The sequence below is a fragment of the Poecilia formosa genome, unplaced genomic scaffold (genome assembly GCF_000485575.1).
Source record: "Poecilia formosa unplaced genomic scaffold, Poecilia_formosa-5.1.2 Scaffold217, whole genome shotgun sequence".
In the NCBI taxonomy this organism is placed as follows: Eukaryota; Metazoa; Chordata; class Actinopteri; order Cyprinodontiformes; family Poeciliidae; genus Poecilia; species Poecilia formosa.
In genome coordinates this window covers 710,324-728,165 of record NW_006800156.1, presented here as the reverse complement: position 1 = coordinate 728,165, position 17,842 = coordinate 710,324, and the positions used below count along the sequence as shown (strand labels likewise).

The following is a 17,842-nucleotide window of genomic DNA, read 5'->3' as shown; positions in this document are numbered from 1 at the left end:
TACCATACACTGTCAGAGTAGCAAACATGCATTAAGCTTTAAGAAATCCGACTGTCAGAGGAGTTGTCAGTTCACCATACGTAGCATGTTATCCTGAAAATAAGTAATTAAATTGTTTTCAATGATAACTATATAGATATACATGTGTTGTCATGGTTTCAAAGTGTATTTAAAGCAGGTCTGGCTGCTGCTGGAGTCAGCTACAACACACGCCCGTGTAAAACTCACTTAACCGCTAAGTCAGGATGCCATACAACTGTTAATAACAAAGTGTATGACGATCTACGTCATGATTCTATGTTGCTGATTAAATGAAATCTTATGGTAATGACATGTCTGACAGATATAGCCGGTGTTCTATCAGATAGCCATATGCTGTCAAAATAGCATACATGCAGTCAGTACCATGCCAGCGCATGCGCATTAAGTCAGACCGTCAGTGGAGTTGTCAGTATACGCAACAAGTTATGACGAAAATAAGTAATTAAATTGTTTATAATATGACACAATATGATAACTAGATGGATATACATGCGTTGTTGTGGTTTCAAAGTGTATTTAAAGCAGGTCTGGCTGCAGTTGGATGCCATACGACTGTTAATAACCAAGTGTATGATGATCTACGTCATGATTCTATGTTGATGATTAAATAAAATCATATGGTAATGACAGCGTATGCATATCTGAGCTAAGCGTACGACTATCTGACAACGCATGCTGATCTGACAGAACACCCGTTCTTTGTTCTTGTAATGCTCTGTGTGCACTGCATCATTATTTGATTTAATTATGTACGTTAATATTTAAATTAACAAATAACTAAAACACAAGAACGAAAGAGCACGCAGAGCATGCACATTGCTCTTTGATTGTTTTTGTTCAAAGTGGCAGCTGTAATGTCTGCCATGGTGACCATCACACTTTTTAGCACATAAATGGAATATTTAATATTGGTAAAATGTATTAAGTATTTAATATCTAGTTGTTTTATGGTAATATGGATCTTTCAGATTATTTTGAGAAGCAATTTCGATCATATTTTACATTTTATTGTGTCATGTAGCGCGGGCCACTGGTCTTGGTCTTGACTCGGTCTCGACTTGCCTCGGTCTTGGTCTTGACTTGGTCTCGGACCCCAAAAGTCTTGGTCTTGTCTCGGTCTCGATACACTCTGGTCTTGGTCTTGTCTTGGTCTCGGGTTGGGTGGTCTTGAACACAACACTGGTTTCTACTCTGAATATTGAATTGATCTGGTTGGATTCTCTCTGCAGAAAAACGAACAGCCAGAGCTCTGCCCACTACTGAAGTGCTTGACAGTTTATACTGGAATAAATATGATCTGTATGATGCTCCTCTTTTCTTAGAATATCTCATAACCAGAGCTCAGCCCACTGTAACAGCTGAGGCCTCTTCAGAAGCTCCGCCCCTTTATCTGACTCCGCCCTCTTCCTCCTCCCCTCTCCTCATCATCACTCTGCTCTGCTACCTGGTGGTGATGTTCCTGTTCTTCATCTGCTCTTTCCTCTTGGGGTTTTCATCTGGACTCAGAGCCAAAGGTAAAACCCTGAATCATTTTCTGACCTGAGGATCCAACCAATCACTGACTGACTGATGATCTTCACTGATTAAAACTTTTCTGCGCAAATTATTTGGTAATAAATTAATTTTCTCTTTAACATTCTATAAATACAGGAAGTGACCTGTCACCGTGTGCGAAGGTGACTCCGCCCCCCCAGGCTGAGCTGGTACCAGATGATGATAGTGATGATGGTGGTGATGACGTCACCACAGAGCATCACTTCTGAACCAAGCAGTCTCATCCTGCTCTGCTCCTACCTTCTCCCTCTCCACTTTCTGCGAAAATTGCTTTAAAGCTTTTATAAAAGTATTTAGCTTTCATAAAAAATATTTGTTTCTTTCTTATGTGTTGAAACTGTAATCTTCCACTTCGGAATAAAATGTGGAGTTTAAGCTTCAATTTGTTTTCTTTACATATCCACAGGAAATATCGCTAAAGCAAATCTCAGAGACGAAGCAACTTTATTAGTCAGATTATGTGAAAAATCTAACTGAGCTAAATGAACCTTAGCAACCTGATGTGCAGAAAGAACGGCACAGGTTTCCTAAGGAACCTGAAGATTTTGGTCATAAAGTGCAGCAACAACATAAAGACTGAAGTCAGGCAGTTCTCACCTCTGGTACAGTTTGTGTTTTCTAGTTTTGTTGCACAGAAACACTGAGATCCTCTGAAGTAGTTAGTGGCAAACTGAATCATCTTTGGGTGAAATTTTGTAAAGAGAACTTCCCAAAGTCTGCTTTAAAGGGACATAATTATGTATTTTCTAGACATATAGTATTTTGCAGCACAATCTACTTGCAATGTTATCTTCAATTATCAGAAAAATTATTTATATATCAACTATAACATAATAGAAATCTGACTTCCTAATTAATGCCTTGAAAATAGACCCCTGTCTCTTTAAGAAGCTCCTGCTCTCTCTGGAGCTCCTATTAACCCTTTAACAACGTTTTTACCAGCGATTCACTGAGCTCATATAATGAGTTCAGCAGATGCACAGTCCCACCTGGGGTTTGCCAATTACTGCTTGAAGGAGCTGAGAGGGGGAGGAGCTACATTTTGAAGGCGGAGCTAAGTCCATCCAGGCATTTTGAACAGCTGAATGGTTGCCATGGAAATTAGGTATGCTTTTGATGAGAGAACAACATTACAACACAATGTAGAGATCAAAAAAGTAAAATGTACATAATACTGCCCCTTTGAGAGAATGTGGACAGTCTTTGGACCAGATACCAAGTTAATACACATTATAATACATATAATACAATACATATTAATACACCATCACAGTTATGACTAGAAACACACACATAATGTGTGAAGGGCTCAGATGTGCTGTTGGTCCTCCATCAGAACCTCCTGCAGCTGGTGGTTGGTGTCTAAACTAAAGAAGGTTTAGACCTTCTTTAGTCTAAGCTAAACTAAACTAAACTAAACTAGACCTTCTTTGTTCAACGACTTGTTCATACTTTCATTCAAACATTTTATTTTATTTATTTTAAAGTCTGAATCTGAAGTAAATCTCTCAAACTGTAAAGAAGTTTCTCTTTTGTCTTAAAAACAGCTAAAATCAGGATCTTTGCTTTTTAGTGCAAATATTTAGATTTTTATTTACCTTTAAATTCAGAACCATCAAGATTTCAGAGGTTTGTTTTTCATCCATTTTATTGCAGTAAAACTCTGAGGGCTTTTTTATGCAGAAAATAAGAGACTATATGGGCCTACAGATGCAAAACTTTTATGAGCTGTTAATTATCCCTGGAGCTCATGTAGCTCCATACAACTGAGTTAAAAATATCTGACAAAAGAAAAACTTAAAGCGATTACATCAGAAGTACACAAGAAAAAGATGTATTTTTATTAATGTGCATTGGCCATTCCGGGTTATAAAATCCTGAATCCCCCTCCTGTCCAGTTGGTGGCGGTAATGCGCCACGTCATCTGGCTGCCAACCGCCTCCCGTTGCTAGGATACGGTACATTTCTCAGTTGCTTAGGTAACTGCTGTAACCAGAAGCGTTTGGTGAAAGATAAACAGATTTAAATTGCAGTCAGCCGATTATTTTCAGTCTCTAAACGGTGAATTTGAAATCTTCGCTGTGTTTTTACTTGATTACTGTGTGTTTTTAGTCGTTTAAAAGCCCATTTACGAGCTGCTGGTAACGGTTAGCTTCGTTAGCTCGGGCTAAAGCTTTGCTAGTTCTGTTAGGTCTGGTTTCAGTACATCAGGTAACGGTTTGAAGCTGAAGCTGCTTTAACCCAGGTACCACCCGAACCTCCTCAGGCAGCTGTGTCCCATGGAGCGGACTGACCGCGGAAAGGACCCACAGCTGCTGAGGAACCAGCCCTACGACGAGAGCCTGGACGTGGAGGACGGAGAGGAGGTACCGAGTGTCTACAGCCCGACTCCCCGAGGACAGAGACAGGTACCCGGTCACAGCCTGCTGAGCTGTCCCGCTGTTAAATCTGGAAGCCAGGAGTCTAAAACTCGGAGTTTTAGTCTCAGAAAAGATTATTTTTATTATTTACTCTCTAGAAAATTGTGCAAAAATAAAAATATTCAGCTTTCACAATATAGTTTTAGATTTATTTTGAAAAACAAACAAGCAAACAGATAAAGTTATAAAAGTTGTTTCCTCAGTTTTTGACTATTTTAAATAATCAACAGGTTTATGCAGTTATTCTAAAAGTCAATAAAGGAAAATTTCAAACCTCTTAGATCAGGGGTTTCTACTTCCTGATGACTTTACAGCTGATCCTCAGGGGTCAGAGGTCAGACTGCTCCTCTCTGACCTCCATGTTTTCCTCCTGTCAGACCGAGTGGAGCAGCAAGAAGGTTCTGGGCATCATGTCCACCAGCAGCAGCAGGAGCCAGCTGGATGAGGAGCACAGACCTGTGAGGGCCATAGAGCCGGCGGGGCTGAAGCCAGGGCCCGGTCTGACCCAGGAGGAAGAGGAGGAGGAAGAAGAGGAGGACTCTGATGAGGATGAATCTGATGAAGATGATGATGACGATGAGCCCACTGAGACTCTGGATGGAGTGTACGACCCTGCAGACTACTCCAACCTGCCGGTTACCACAGAGATCAGAGAGCTGTTCCAGTACATCACCCGGTGAGGAGAGACACACACAGCTCAGCCCATCAGAACCAGGTAGAACCAACAGAACCTCTGGTTCCAACAAGGACCTGAACTCCACTGCAGACGGTTCTGAACATCCGTCCCACTCACTTAAAGCTGGATGGGTTGGTTCTGATAATATGGACTTAGTCCAATCAGTATGAAAACAGTGCTGTATAATCTAAAATAGTCAACATGCTAATTACATCCTACATACTACTGACTGTATATTAGCTAAATTTAGCATTGTTGTTCAAACATTTAGTTTACAAACATTAGTATACAATAAAAAAGTGGTTAAAATGCTAAGGTTAGCTAAAATGCTGTATCATGTGGGGTATTGCTAGCATATTGCTAATGATACCCCACAAAAACTGGTGTGTAGCAGCTGCCACTATCTATAATAACACTTTGAAGAATTTTAATTAATATGAGTTACAACAACATTAAGTTTCCCTTTGGGATAATTAAGTATTTTTGAATTTGAATGAACTAAAAATTTATTTAAATGCGAATGTTAGCTAAACAGCTTTCATTAGCATGTGTTAGTCACTAGCATGTTGAGTAATAGTGACATACTCTGTTCTGTTTACTAAGTTTAATTATTTCAATTTTAGCTGTAAGGCTAACGTTAGCTAATGCTAGCATGTTGACACCAGAATGTTGACTGACATTGACTCACTCCATTCTGTATGTGGCTTTTCTGACCCAGTAGAACCTGCAGTTGAAGCTCCAGGTTCTGGTTTCTGCTCTCTACACTTGAAAGAGTCCAGTTTGGTTGGTTCTGATCCAGATGTGATGTGGTTTTATTCTATATTCTGCATCAGAACCATCTGGTTCTCCTGCAGCTTCACATTTTTAATGATGTAGAGATGAGAAGGTTCTTGCAGGGAGTCCAGAATCAGTCCAGAACCAGAGTCCTGCAGGTTCTACATGCTCCACTGGGTCAGAACATCTGGATCTGACAAATGGGTCCATTTCCTCTCAGGTACTCTCCTCAGAACCAGGAACTGGACCTCTGCCTCAAGCCCTTCATCCCGGACTTCATCCCCGCTGTAGGAGACATCGACGCCTTCCTGAAGGTACCAAACCCTGGGAGCCGGGTCAGAACCAGGCCTTCAATTGATAGAACATGTTTTAGAACCGTGGTCCAGTGTGTTCTGAACCGGTTCTGGACAGAACCCCAGCTGTTCCCTATAAACTCTCAGAACCTCAGTTGGTTCTGTTTGTTCTAAGGCTGCTGGAAAACAGACCCTGGATCAGAACTGGGTCCAAATCAAAGCTTCAGCACCGTCTCTGCCAGGTTGCCCTGATGTGAAATGTGCGTGGTGTGTTCAGGTTCCGAGACCGGATGGGAAACCAGACAATTTGGGCCTGCTGGTTCTGGATGAGCCCAGTGTGAAGCAGTCGGACCCGACGGTTCTGTCTCTGTTTCTGTCGGAGGAAACCAAACAGCACGGAACCACAGAGGTACACACAGCTGGACACACACACACACCTGCAGCCTCCGGGGTCCGGTCCGGTACCATCAGAACCCCGCTCTGTCTCCCCGCTGCAGCTGAAGAAGGTTGCGAGCGTGGCGGGCCCGCGGACCAACCCCCGGGCCGTGGACAGCTGGGTGGACAGCATCAGCGCGCTGCACCGGTCCAAGCCGCCGGCCAGCGTGCGGTACAGCAGAACCATGCCGGACCTGGACAGCCTGATGCAGGAGTGGCCCCCGGAGGTGGAGGAGCTGCTGGGGGCCCTGCAGCTGCCGCCGGCCCGCCTGGCCTGCAGCCTGCCGCAGTACGCCGACCTGGTCTGCAGCCTGCTGGACATCCCCGTCCACGGAACCAGGGTCCAGAGCCTGCACCTGCTCTTCTGCCTCTACCTGGAGTTCAGAGACTCCCAGCACTTCACCAGCCGGGTCTAGGCAGAGGTCAGAGGTCAGGGGCCATAGCTTCGGTTTAGTGCTGCAGCGGTTCTGATGACTGAGTGGTTCTGGCTTCAGATTATTTCTCTGGTTCTGCTGTCAAATAAAGAGTGAAAGCAGGAGAATCATACAGAACCAAAGGGTTCTGGTCGGGTTCAGAGATGAGGAACCTTCTCATCTCTACATTTATAATTCATTTTACATCCAGCAGCTGGTTCTGGTTCCCAGAGAGAAACAGTTTATAAAGTGAAACATGAACCATGACCTGCTGCAGCTGGCGTCTGAGTCTCAGACGTCCCAGTGGCAGTGAACGCACCATCTGTTCTGCAGGAATGTCCCAACATGTCAGCCTGAATCCAGACCATTCAGTGATCAGCGTCACCATGGCAACCAAAAGGTTTCAATTCAGGAAGTTTGACCTCATTTCCTGAAGCATTGGAGGAGTGGAACCAGAACCCGGTCAGAACCACCAGCAGGGATGAAGGAGCAGAACCAGAGAAATCATCGTGACTCCTGTTGATAATTACTTTTTTAAACCTGAACTCCATCGAAGGTCGGGTTCTGCAGAGTTCTGCTGAGGACTTCCTGATCTGATGACGGGTCTGAAGCAGCGCAGGCCTGAACCTGACAGGACTTCCAGGTCACACTTTTTATTTTCCAAATAAAATTACAAAAAATAATTACAATTGTATTTTTATCTGCTCAGCAACTAACAAAGACTTTCAATATTTTAATGAAAATGCAGCTAAATTTAGTAAATCATTGTAAATCATCCTTATTGAAAGGAAGGGAAACTATTTTCTTAGCTTAGTTTTGGGCAGGATGGTTTGTGTTTGTTTACGTTTTTAGTAAATCGTCATAAATAAGAAACGGGATACTGGTCACTTTATGAGGAACAGCTGAGTTTAGTTTATGATTAAAAGTAAGACAATACCGGCAAAAAGAAAGCGGCTAATAAAAGACCAAAACTCTGAGATGGAAAAAACATTTTTTTAAGACGACACACAGCACAGAACCAGAACGACAGGAAACAGGCGAGAGAAGAAGAACAGCAGAACAATCAGGTGAGGACTGACAGAAACCGGCTCAGATCCTGGGGAGGTGAGAACCAGAAATCACATGCCAGCTTTGTGCTGAACGTATTTAAAATAATATTTCACTAAAGCCTCAACATTATGCATGAATGCAGTAATCACAAAAATATTTCCATCAGTCTGAAACTTTATAACCTGAAGAGAAAATTATCTGTCTGGGAAAAATGATGACATATTTTTATTCTCAGAATGACAATAATACCACTAATAATTAAATTACAGTCAATATTAATCACACTAACGTAACACATTAACAGAAGTTAAACATGAAATATAATTATTTAAGACAGACAACTGAGTGATTTTGTTGAATAAAGATTTGATTTTATCCAATGATGTTTGTCTATTTTTTCTTCCAATTTTTCTCCTGGTTCTCTTCATTGAAACGCTGTAGGAGTTTAAGTTAATACGTGATTTTAGCACAGGAAGCAAAGTAATAAAAAAGGAATGTTTTTATGTATAATTATAATATATATTTTATAACATTTTATTTAGATTCCTTAATTTCTCCGTAAAGGAATACATTTTCACTCGGGAATAATTTCTCTAACGGTTCACCCATCTGTGGCTCCACAGCTGTCAAGCAGTTAGCCTCAATTTCCCACAATGCACCTCTCTGGAACTGACAGGGCCAACATGGCGGCAGACAGTTGCATCTTCCACAGGACCCTGACTAGGTCCAGACCCGCTCCGAACCAGGTCAGAACCCAGAGTTTTGTTGTTACCGTTACAGTCATGATGAGCTGAACGGGAACAAGAGCGGCTGTTAGCGGCCTCCGTCCCGTCTCTGTGATCGAATCCTCCTCCACCAGACTCCACTCAGAACCCAGCTGCTTTAAGGCGGTTCCGCTTATCAACAACAGCAGTTATTCTGTGGAGTTCTGTTTGGTTCGGGTTCTCATGAAACGAATCCAGACCATCAGTTCGGCTGTTTATTAGCAGCTGACTAGCTTCAGTTGGTTCGGTTCTGGTGGTTTTAACCCGGTTTATCAGGCGCAGCGCAGGCAGGTGATGTAGAAGAAGTACTTTGTGAATCTGACAGGTCAGGTTCTGATCAGAACTAGGACTGTTAAGATAAAGAACCTTGAGATTGATCAGTTTATCCCGAATTAACTGTGTGGTCCTTATAATGTAGCTATTTTATCAAAAGGATAGTAACATTATTAATTAATGGGAAATAAGGATAGTTGGCTTCAATTTCAACATTTCCTAAGCAGATTTGGAATGGGAAATATCCGTGAGTGCTGTCTTTTCTGCTTAGTCTATTATTTGTTTCTGTCAAAAAATACTTAAATCTAATTTAACATGTTAATTATGTTCTGAAAGCTTTATATTGTTTCCACTGATTGGTTCCCTGATTGGACCAGATGAGAGTTTCTTACCTGTGATCAAAATGGGATAAAAATGAACCAACCACCTGCTGGTGCATCTTATTTATTCAAGTCATAAAATCATTTTTCTTGCATCCAGACTGGAAAATACATTTTAATATGTTTGTGTGGGAAAGAAACTGATGCCTGACTGCGATCAGTCACCCCGTTGTAGATGGTTCTGTTTGGTACCAAACTAAGGATCAGTCTCCTCCATATTTCTTTGTTTTTTTCCCCTTTTGCTTGCCTTGCAGGCGTCTTCGTCTTCACCAGTTGTCTGCAGGGAGTCCCTGCACGTTGTGGACATTCGTCGTTACAGCAGAGACCCGGCGTCTGCCATCTACTTCCCCCAGGCCGTCCTGAGTGGTGAGACAGAAACAGGACAGACATGGTGTCCTCTGTCCTCTGTGTCCGCCGTCTGTCTGCTGATCGCAGTGTCCTCTATCTGTCCTCTATCCTCTTTGACCTCCCTCTGTCCTCTGTCTCCAGGTGAGGACCTGTATGACGTCACGCTGACAGACGGTGACTGCCGCCTCCAGGTGACTCTGGACCCCGGTCTGAACCGGCTGGTGGAGAGGCGGGTCCTGAAGCCGGGGTCGGCGCTCCGTAATGCCGCCTTCAGCCCGGCCCTGAGCGCACAGCTCCCAGAATGCCCTGGGGCCTCCGCAGACAGAGACAGGTGAGTCCAGCCAGGTGAGACGCTGTGCAGTGATGTCATGAGAGGAACTGACTGAGGCTCCGCCCCCTGCAGCTACAGGCTTGTGAGCGTTCAGGTTGACGATGAGGAGGAAGGAGTCAGGAGGTCCGAGGCGGACTGGGACTCTCTGCCCTGGTTCGGACCATCAGAACCAGCAGGTGAGAACCAGTAGAACCAGTATCCAAACATTTTGTCATGTGGGCCAAAAAATGTCAGGAGCAGGTGAGCATTAATCAAACTTTTTAAAATAAGTGGTGTCCTGAAGAAACTTATTTCAAATTGGAATGATTTCCAAGAACAGTTTTTATGTTTATGACGCGATGAATGCTTCGCCATGCAGAAAATGTTGATGCTATTTATTGTAAGTCCAAACATTTAAAATTATTTTGGATATTTGTTTTATTAAACTAAAGGTGTCTAGTTTTCAAATTCCTATGGGGTTTATTGCCTTTTATTCTCAGTTATAAAAGCAGGATTTGGGTCACTTTCTTTCAAAATGCTTTCAAGTTTAATGAATTAAATAAAAGCTGAGTTGGGTGCAGAAATGTCAGCTTTTCAGTAAAACTCTGGATAAATGTTCTTCTATTAATTAGAAAAGTTTGGTAATAAAAGTACAACTACTTTGTGTTGTACTTAATATTTTCCATTGCAAGAAAATTATGTCAGCAATAATTTAACTCTGATTAAAAATAAAAGGTGTGTCGTCATTATTAACCTGCATTTAAGAGGCCACAAAATGTCAGTCTGTGGGCCACAAATGGTCCCCAGGCCACACTTTGGACACCCCTGCAGGATAATCATCAGAGTTTCTCCTGCCCTCTGATTGGTTTATGGTCGGTCAGGTGAGCTGCTTCCTCTCAGAGCCAGCAGGAGCGTCTTCCTCCCTTTGTGGAATAACGTGGACTACAGCGGCGAGGCGTGGATGGAGGCTCCGCCCACTGAGGGTCTGGAGGAGGAAGACGAGGAGGAGGAGGAGGAAGGTAGGTTCCAATCACAGCGCAGGTTCTTCAGGGGAGTTACTAATTAACCAGTCACATGACCTGTGTGTTGCCAGGACGACAGCCGTCTGTTACCGTGTCCGAGCTGCGGGAACGCTTCCTGTCCGGTCGCCGCGGTGTCGCCAGGGGCGCCATCCAGCATCAGCTGATTGTACGCATCATCAACAAGTCCCACCTGATGTACTACGGCAGGACAGACAGGAACTGTGAATGCCCATATAAGGTCAGTGGGAAACATATAATGTGAAGCACGGTGGAGGACATGTGATGCTGTGGACCGCTGGGAATGAATCTATCCTCACTTCCTGCTCAGACAGGAACCTTTAGGTGAAATCCTGAGCAGCTCCTGCTCCCCTCAGCCCACAGCATCACCCCTCCACTGCCGTGCCCTACAGCTGTCTCCATGTGTTCTCCAGGCTGTGCTGCAGGCCTGCGACCGGACAGGAAGTGTGTGTGTAGTGCTGTGGAACAGTGTGTGTGTCAGCTGGTACCGCCGCCTGGAGCTCGGTGACATCATCAGCCTGCGACGTTTCCGGGTCAAACAGCACTACCAGGCGGAGGTCGACGACATCGGTACGAGGAACTCTGGACTTCCTGTGGAGCGCACTGCAAAAACTAAAACCAAGTATTTTAGTTTAGCTTCCAGTGCAAATATCTTGGTGAATTTGAAATAAGATTAAAACTAACTGACAAGAAGCTTTTCAGAACAAAAACAAGACATTTTCCCCATGTTGAGAAATAATCTGCCAGTGGAAACTAGAACTTTTTCATTAATACTGAGGAATTCTGGAGTTAAAGCGAGCTCTGATGTCTCCCTGAAAAGTTACTTGAGAGTTAGATTTAGTCTTATCTGCACTGCAGACTAGACAAAAATACTTGGTAAGATTTTGTGTTTTTGCAGTGGACATGTTTTATTGGCCCTGATGAACATGATGGTCCAGTAAAGCCCAGTATGTTCACCAGCTCTGGAAACGAGATGCACTGATTCACTTTGTCCTCTACCGAGTTTTGCTATCGGCCGAAACCGATCCGATCCAGAGAAACAGCTGAATATGGGATCGGTTTGTCTCTCGGTGGTGGAGGAGTGATGATGTGGGCGGGGTCATGACCCGGCCCGTCTCTGTTGCAGAGATCAGTGTGAACAGCAGGAACCCGGCAGCTCAGCTCTGTGTCGTCTCTGAGTCGTCCGTCTCACCTGAGAGCGTCCCACCTGCACCGTCATACAGCTTCTACAACAGGTCTGTGTCCCCGTCTGTCCCCGTCTGTCTCCGTCCAAACCTCCCGCTGACCCGCCTGTCCTTTCACCCAATACAACCAGCAAGGAGTTCCAGGAGCGTCGTCACGGCAACCTGTGTGATGTCATCGGCCTGCTGACCTTTGCAGGTCGGTCGGAGCGAGTCCGGAGTAAAGGTGAGACAGAAACGCTGACGGAGGTCAGATATGTGACCCGCCTTGACAGATTCTTAAATTAGCTATTCTAAGTTTTCTAATGATGTCAAACATGTGGAAATAATAAAAAATGAACATGATATGGCCTTTGGAATATTGGCACTCTGTAAACCAGATAGCTGAGAAAACAGGCCTCAAAGTTTCAGAAGAATTACTCAGTAAACAAACTGAATTCAAACACAAAGGTTACCATTTTAAAACCTCTGAGGACTCATTCACACCCGCCTTGTTTAATCTGCTTTAACTGAACTCTAGTTTGTTTGTCTCAAAAGTCCGGTTCTTTTGGTGTGAATGTGTAATCAAACTCTTCTCAGAATTTCTTTGCTTCTGTTCTGCTCCTGTTTCACTGATGCGCCTCACATGTTTCTGTTTAATCGCATCGCTTCCTGTTCACCGTCAGATGGTCGAGGGGCGGGGCTTCTGGAGTACCGCTGGCTCCGATTGGAAGACGGCAGCAGCGAGCAGCCAATCATGGTGAAGCTGTTCTCCACGTCGCAGCCTGAGACGCAGCTGAAGCTCCTCCCACGTAGGTGAGCCTGGCAGGTCACTGCAGCAGCAGCTGCAGCAGCAGTCCAGATGTTCCTGCTCTGTCTGCAGTGTCCGTGGTGGTCTGCACCCGCCTCCGGCCCGTCACGGCCCAACAGAACCCCACCTGGTTCTACCTCACCAACACCACCTACTCACAGGTGTACTGCACAGGTAGGCCTCACCCTGCCGTTTCCTCTCCTGCTCCAGCCTGACCTCTGACCTTTGCTCTGATTGGCCGGCAGGGCAGGGTCACCACCCCCGGATGAGCTACCGGCGGCTGCAGCCGGTCCGGACCTTCCTACGGTGGCTGAGGAACCAGGAGGACCAGCAGGTGCTGAGCAGGGCTCTGATTGGAGGGTTCTTCATCTACCCGCCTCCTCCCGTCTCCTTGGAAACGCTCATGAGGGAGAGGAGAGGTGAGCCACAGTGCAAACGGTCCACACAGATCTAGTTACATTTACTTAACTAACTTTTTACTTTTAGGAGTATTTTTACTACTCTGCACTTTTTACTTGGCGTCAGGATGGTAAAACGTTGGAGTTTCAACGACATTTTTTCTTCTTTTCAAACTTTCATTCCTGCCTTTCTGGGGGAAAATTTACTTTGTTTGGTTAATAATAATAATAATAATAATTAATTATAATAATGTTAATGATAATAATGATAATAATCATCGTTTTGAATTAATGACTTATAACATTAATGTCCTGTTTGATGTTATGATTTAGAAAAATGTTTATTTTGCCTGATTTAGATATTTATATTAATTATTTTCATTTTGATCTTTAAAATACTAAAATTCCCAAATAATTTTACATTTTGGTTTGTCTGATGTAATTTTTAAATATTATAGCATTGATGTTTTGATCACTTAAGTCGCCTTTTTTAGTCTTATTTGAGTTAAAATGAGTTTAAAGGGTTTTTTTGTTTTGTTTACCCCGTCACTCGGTTCTGGTTCTGGTTCTGTTTCCCAGGTGAGCTCGGGTTCCTGCAGGGGGCGGAGCTTCAGAGGGAGCTGGAGCAGCTCTGTTACCGGGAGCGACGCACCTTCTGCCTCCAGGCGACCGTTTCCATGGTTACCTACAGCTGCACAGGAGAGGTGAGGCTGAGGCCAGACGGTTCTGGCCCGATTGGACCCGGAGCTGACCCGGTTCTGTTGTCCCCCAGGAGGACCGCTGTTTGTTCTGGACGGACAGGCCGTCGTCCTCGCCGTCTCCGCCGTCCTTCAGGACGCCGTTGTCCTCCCGTTTTTGCCCGATGTCTCCGTCCTCGTCCCTCAGCGCGTCCTCGCCGCGTCCAGCAGGCGCGTCACGGTGAGACGGCGGGCTGGACTCAGGGGGACGTCTCCGCATGAGGACTCATGTCTCTGGGTTTGTCCCTGCAGGAGGTCCGGGAGGCGGAGGAAGCTGCTGATGCCGGAGACGCCCAGCAAGAGGTCAGAGGTCACAGTGGAAGCCTGTCTGTCTCAGTGTGTCTCTGATGGACGTGTTCTGTCTCCACAGGCGTCCTCTGCTCGCTGTCCAGCCAGAACCCGACAGGACAGGTGAGATGCTCTGGTGCTGGTTCTGTTCGCTCCGTAGGGTCAGCAGGTCCAAACGGGTCAGAACCACAGTCACTGGAAACATGGTGGAACAAAAAGTCTTCAGGAAATAATGAGGAAATACGTGAGATTAAACCGGGTCAGAACCGGTTAACTGGGTCCAGGGTTCGGTGGGGATGAAATGGATTTTGGTCCAGAACCGGATCAGAACCGCCTGAACCCGTCTCTCTGCAGTGATCCTGTTTGAAGCCTCCATGGAGTTCCTGGACCCCGCTGGTGAAGATGAGGATGATGAAGACGATGATGATGATGACTCTTCATCATACACCACCGCCGCCCTCCCCCCGACCTTCTCACCCGTCGCCACGGAAACCTTACCACTGCGCTTCGACCACAGTCACAGGGAGGAGCAGGCTGCTGCCGTGGCGATGGGGGGCGGGGCCAGCGCCCAGCGCTTTGGCTCCGCCCCCAGAGACTACTACACAGTGAGGCTGAGAGGTACCGACCCGCAGACACGCCCGAGCGGACCCGGGCTGGACCCGGGCCGGACCGGTTCTGACTGTCTCTGGTTCTCCCTCCAGCTCTGTCGGACGGCCACACGATCGACGCCGTCTTCCTGCCTCACCTGTCCTCCTCCTCGCATCGCCACGGCAACACCTGGACCTCCATCCTGTCCCAGGGAGCCTTCTCCTCACACACACCTCCACCGTCTCCAGGTGAGTCCAAACGACCCGTTCACACAGGAGGAACAGAACCAGAACACTCAGATAACAGTAGAACTACTGCAACATGGTTTTACTCAGTGAGAGTAAAAGGTCGACTGAAGTAACTGATCAGATTATCAATCATTCATTATTTAGAAATGATGTCATCATCAAAATATAAAGTTATGTGAAACATTTGATATTTTAAAGGTCAAAATTACACAAAAAATGACAAAATCAGGCAAAATATTTGTTTTCTAAATCAGTTTTTCTTTCAATAGAAAACTTAAGAAACTTTAACAGAAACTGCAGCTGCGTGTCTGTGGGGAGCTTCTGGTTAAAACATGTTTGTTTTTCATTCAGTGGGTAAAAAATCCAGAAATTTTCCTAAAGTAAGAAAAGAAATGCTTCAGAATAAAATGACTAAAGTACAGCGAAGTAAAAATAATCAGAAAAGTAAATGAAAGAGAAAAAATTTTGACCCACCTGGCCTCTGCGGGACGATCATGCTAACCTCTCTCTCTCTCAGCTGACCTGATCGCCATGGCGCCCCAGCTGGCCAATCAGAGGCTGGTCTGCGTCCTGGAGGCGTGTCACCTGGGCGGAGCCAGAACCGAACTGGTTCTGAGTCGAGGTTTCCACCTGAAGGACTGAGACCTGAAGGTTCCTCACTGCGACCCAGAAGAACCAGCAAGAACTTTTCAGTAAACATTGTAAACAAACACTGACTCTTCAGCCTGAAACGTCCAGTGGTTGTCATGGAGACCTGAGCTGAGGAGGTTTGTTTATCCTCCTCTCTGATCTGGACCAACCCAGGAAACAAGTGGAGCTCTGTGTCACATCATATCTGTTCCCCAGGGAAACAGAACGTAACAATAAGAAGTTCCAGAAAGTTTTATTTATTTATTCAGTTCAGTTTATTTATGTAGCAACTTTTTATAACATGCCATCTTAGCGGACTTTTTAACAAAAGTAATTTTAATTCATTTTAATCCTAGTTACCAATCAAAGGGTTTTAATTTTATTAGAAACCAGAAGGACTGAATCAGTTCATCAGTGTGAATGTGTGTGTGAATGTGAGTGTGAATGTGTGTGTGAATGTGTGTGTGAATGTGTGTGTGAATGTGAGCCACTGTTTGTATTGTAAAGCATCTTTGAGTGTTTTTTTAATAAAGTGCCCTGTAGGTTTTATATAATTTTCATTACTTTCTATGTTAAAGTAAAGTAAAGCGTTAACAGGTGAGGGAGAACGTTTATTTTTTGGCAGCATTACCTCTGATTCTCCCCTGTAGGAAGAAATCGCAGCCAAACTGACCTTCTGTTGCTCTATGGGGACAAAAATCAGAGAAAACATTAAGATAACATTTGAATTAACAGAAAACTGGAGAGTAGCAGGAGAAACTAGCAGAGTGAGGAAAATGGGTCAGTTTTTCCTCCAGCATATTTAGAAATATAACTCAAGCTAATCTATTTCAGAACGAGGCGTGAGAATCAGAGCCCTGGTGGGGAGGCGGACCGGCCATCAGGACCACCAGGGGGCGTCACTGTCCCAACATTTCTTTATTTACATTATAGTCTGACCAGCCCACAGTGTGACTGGACTGGCCCAGTCACACTGTTAGACAGCAGACTCTTTATTTCTGGTCCTGTCTGTGTGATGCATTATGAAAAAGGAAAAATTTCACCACTGAAACGTCCCTGATATGGAGCTTTTCCAGTCATGTTTAACTGATTTGACTGATGAAAATGTCCAGGTTTTCATCACTATTCAGGAGACCGTAAAGCATAGTTACATTGATTGGTCTGATTTATGGAACATGTCAAACTTTATTTCACGTCACGTCCTCCCCGTCTGCAGGAAGTGACTGTTTTTATGTTTCTATCCGTTCAGACACAGAACTGACAGCTGATGTTTACAAAGCACCAGTGAAGCTTTACAGATTAACCACTGAACACATTTAACAAAACATGGATGTTGTAACTCACCATGAGCAAAGCTGACGTGTTTCTGTGATGAAGGGGTCAAAGGTCAGGGGGTCACATGCACAAAAACTACAAGACGTCATGAGTGAGTTCATCTAATAAACTTGTAAGAGGAGGAACTTGTAAGAAGAATCTACTTCCTGGAATACATTTTTTCTCTTTTAGAGACTGCTGCTTTTTATTTTTATTTCAATAAATATAATATCAGATTTCTGTGTATTTTTTGTCCAGGTTCATTTAAAAGTGAGTTACTTTTGTTACATGTTAATATTTTAAGCTAAAGAACAGTAATTATTATGGTAATTATTAGAGCTGGTATCAAATCTGACATTAATATTACTGTAATAACAGCATTTACTGATATCAAATATATGTATATATATATATACTTCCCTTCACTTTCAGCACCGTGTAAAAACGACCAAACATTACTTCTCTAAGCTCCAAGTCTCCTGTGATCCTGCAAGAATCACGATTCAAGTTTTGCATGAATGAAATTAAATCGGGAAGAAACTGAGAGAAAAATATAACAGGTATTTGTATTTCAGCATAAATCATTTAAAGTGAGAAGAAACTGAAGATCTAAGTTGTGAATTTCAAAGTGACACCTTAAAAAGTCAGTTCATGCTAACATATGCTAATAACAGTTTAGCACAACTGTTAGATTTCTGCTGCTACGAGATAAACTTTTAGTTTTACTTTTTAGCTGAGGCTTCAAGGAGATGCAGGAACTTTTTAGAGAGGATTAGAGAAACTTTAAAACAGTCAAACTAAAAGCTCCAGAAGTTTGAGTTGGTTTGACAATCAGGAAACTGAAGTTAAAAGACTTTAAGCTGTTAGCAACAGAATGTGATCAAGAAAAGTTAGAG

At 44.1% G+C, this 17,842-nt stretch overlaps 2 protein-coding genes across 8 annotated transcripts; both read left to right on the top strand.

Annotated features, from left to right (window-relative positions):
• Positions 1 to 3,509: 3,509 nt before the first annotated feature.
• ift46 (intraflagellar transport 46 homolog (Chlamydomonas)) lies at positions 3,510 to 7,565 on the top strand. Of its 4 annotated transcripts, none has more exons than XM_016679685.1 (6): positions 3,510 to 3,554; positions 3,863 to 4,004; positions 4,394 to 4,692; positions 5,687 to 5,780; positions 6,037 to 6,168; positions 6,257 to 7,565. In XM_016679685.1, exons 2-6 carry the CDS (start codon positions 3,876 to 3,878, stop codon positions 6,608 to 6,610), a joined length of 1,008 nt encoding a protein of 335 aa, XP_016535171.1. In that variant the 5' UTR covers positions 3,510 to 3,554; positions 3,863 to 3,875; the 3' UTR covers positions 6,611 to 7,565. The 4 variants fall into 4 exon arrangements, with proteins under 4 accessions (XP_016535171.1, XP_016535169.1, XP_007568159.1 ...); XM_016679683.1 differs by having other exon boundaries at positions 3,515 to 3,657; XM_007568097.2 differs by having other exon boundaries at positions 3,515 to 3,657; positions 3,842 to 4,004.
• Positions 7,566 to 8,297: 732 nt separating this feature from the next.
• Positions 8,298 to 16,366, top strand: LOC103149082 (uncharacterized protein CXorf57). Of its 4 annotated transcripts, none has more exons than XM_016679680.1 (19): positions 8,298 to 8,403; positions 9,329 to 9,440; positions 9,564 to 9,753; positions 9,826 to 9,929; positions 10,614 to 10,746; positions 10,824 to 10,992; positions 11,186 to 11,342; positions 11,899 to 12,007; positions 12,088 to 12,179; positions 12,619 to 12,744; positions 12,816 to 12,917; positions 12,989 to 13,162; positions 13,721 to 13,845; positions 13,914 to 14,059; positions 14,131 to 14,181; positions 14,249 to 14,289; positions 14,521 to 14,784; positions 14,868 to 15,002; positions 15,520 to 16,366. In XM_016679680.1, the coding sequence occupies exons 1-19, from the start codon at positions 8,311 to 8,313 to the stop codon at positions 15,642 to 15,644; spliced, it is 2,448 nt and encodes an 815-aa protein (XP_016535166.1). In that variant the 5' UTR covers positions 8,298 to 8,310; the 3' UTR covers positions 15,645 to 16,366. The 4 variants fall into 4 exon arrangements, with proteins under 4 accessions (XP_016535166.1, XP_007568160.2, XP_016535168.1 ...); XM_007568098.2 differs by having other exon boundaries at positions 10,614 to 10,751; positions 10,826 to 10,992; XM_016679682.1 differs by lacking the exons at positions 14,868 to 15,002; positions 15,520 to 16,366 and having other exon boundaries at positions 10,614 to 10,751; positions 10,826 to 10,992; positions 14,249 to 14,345; positions 14,521 to 14,612.
• Positions 16,367 to 17,842: the final 1,476 nt, after the last annotated feature.

Bases quoted from the DNA above. Each gene is read 5' to 3' on its own strand.
- ift46 (XM_016679685.1), top strand. From the start codon at position 3,876: ATGGAGCGGACTGACCGCGGAAAGGACCCACAGCTGCTGAGGAACCAG. The intron at 5,781-6,036 runs GTACCAAACCCT...TGGTGTGTTCAG, and splicing joins ACATCGACGCCTTCCTGAAG to GTTCCGAGACCGGATGGGAA. The intron at 6,169-6,256 runs GTACACACAGCT...TCCCCGCTGCAG, and splicing joins AACAGCACGGAACCACAGAG to CTGAAGAAGGTTGCGAGCGT.
- LOC103149082 (XM_007568098.2), top strand. From the start codon at position 8,311: ATGCACCTCTCTGGAACTGACAGGGCCAACATGGCGGCAGACAGTTGC. The intron at 13,846-13,913 runs GTGAGGCTGAGG...GTTGTCCCCCAG, and splicing joins CCTACAGCTGCACAGGAGAG to GAGGACCGCTGTTTGTTCTG. The intron at 14,785-14,867 runs GTACCGACCCGC...TTCTCCCTCCAG, and splicing joins CTACACAGTGAGGCTGAGAG to CTCTGTCGGACGGCCACACG.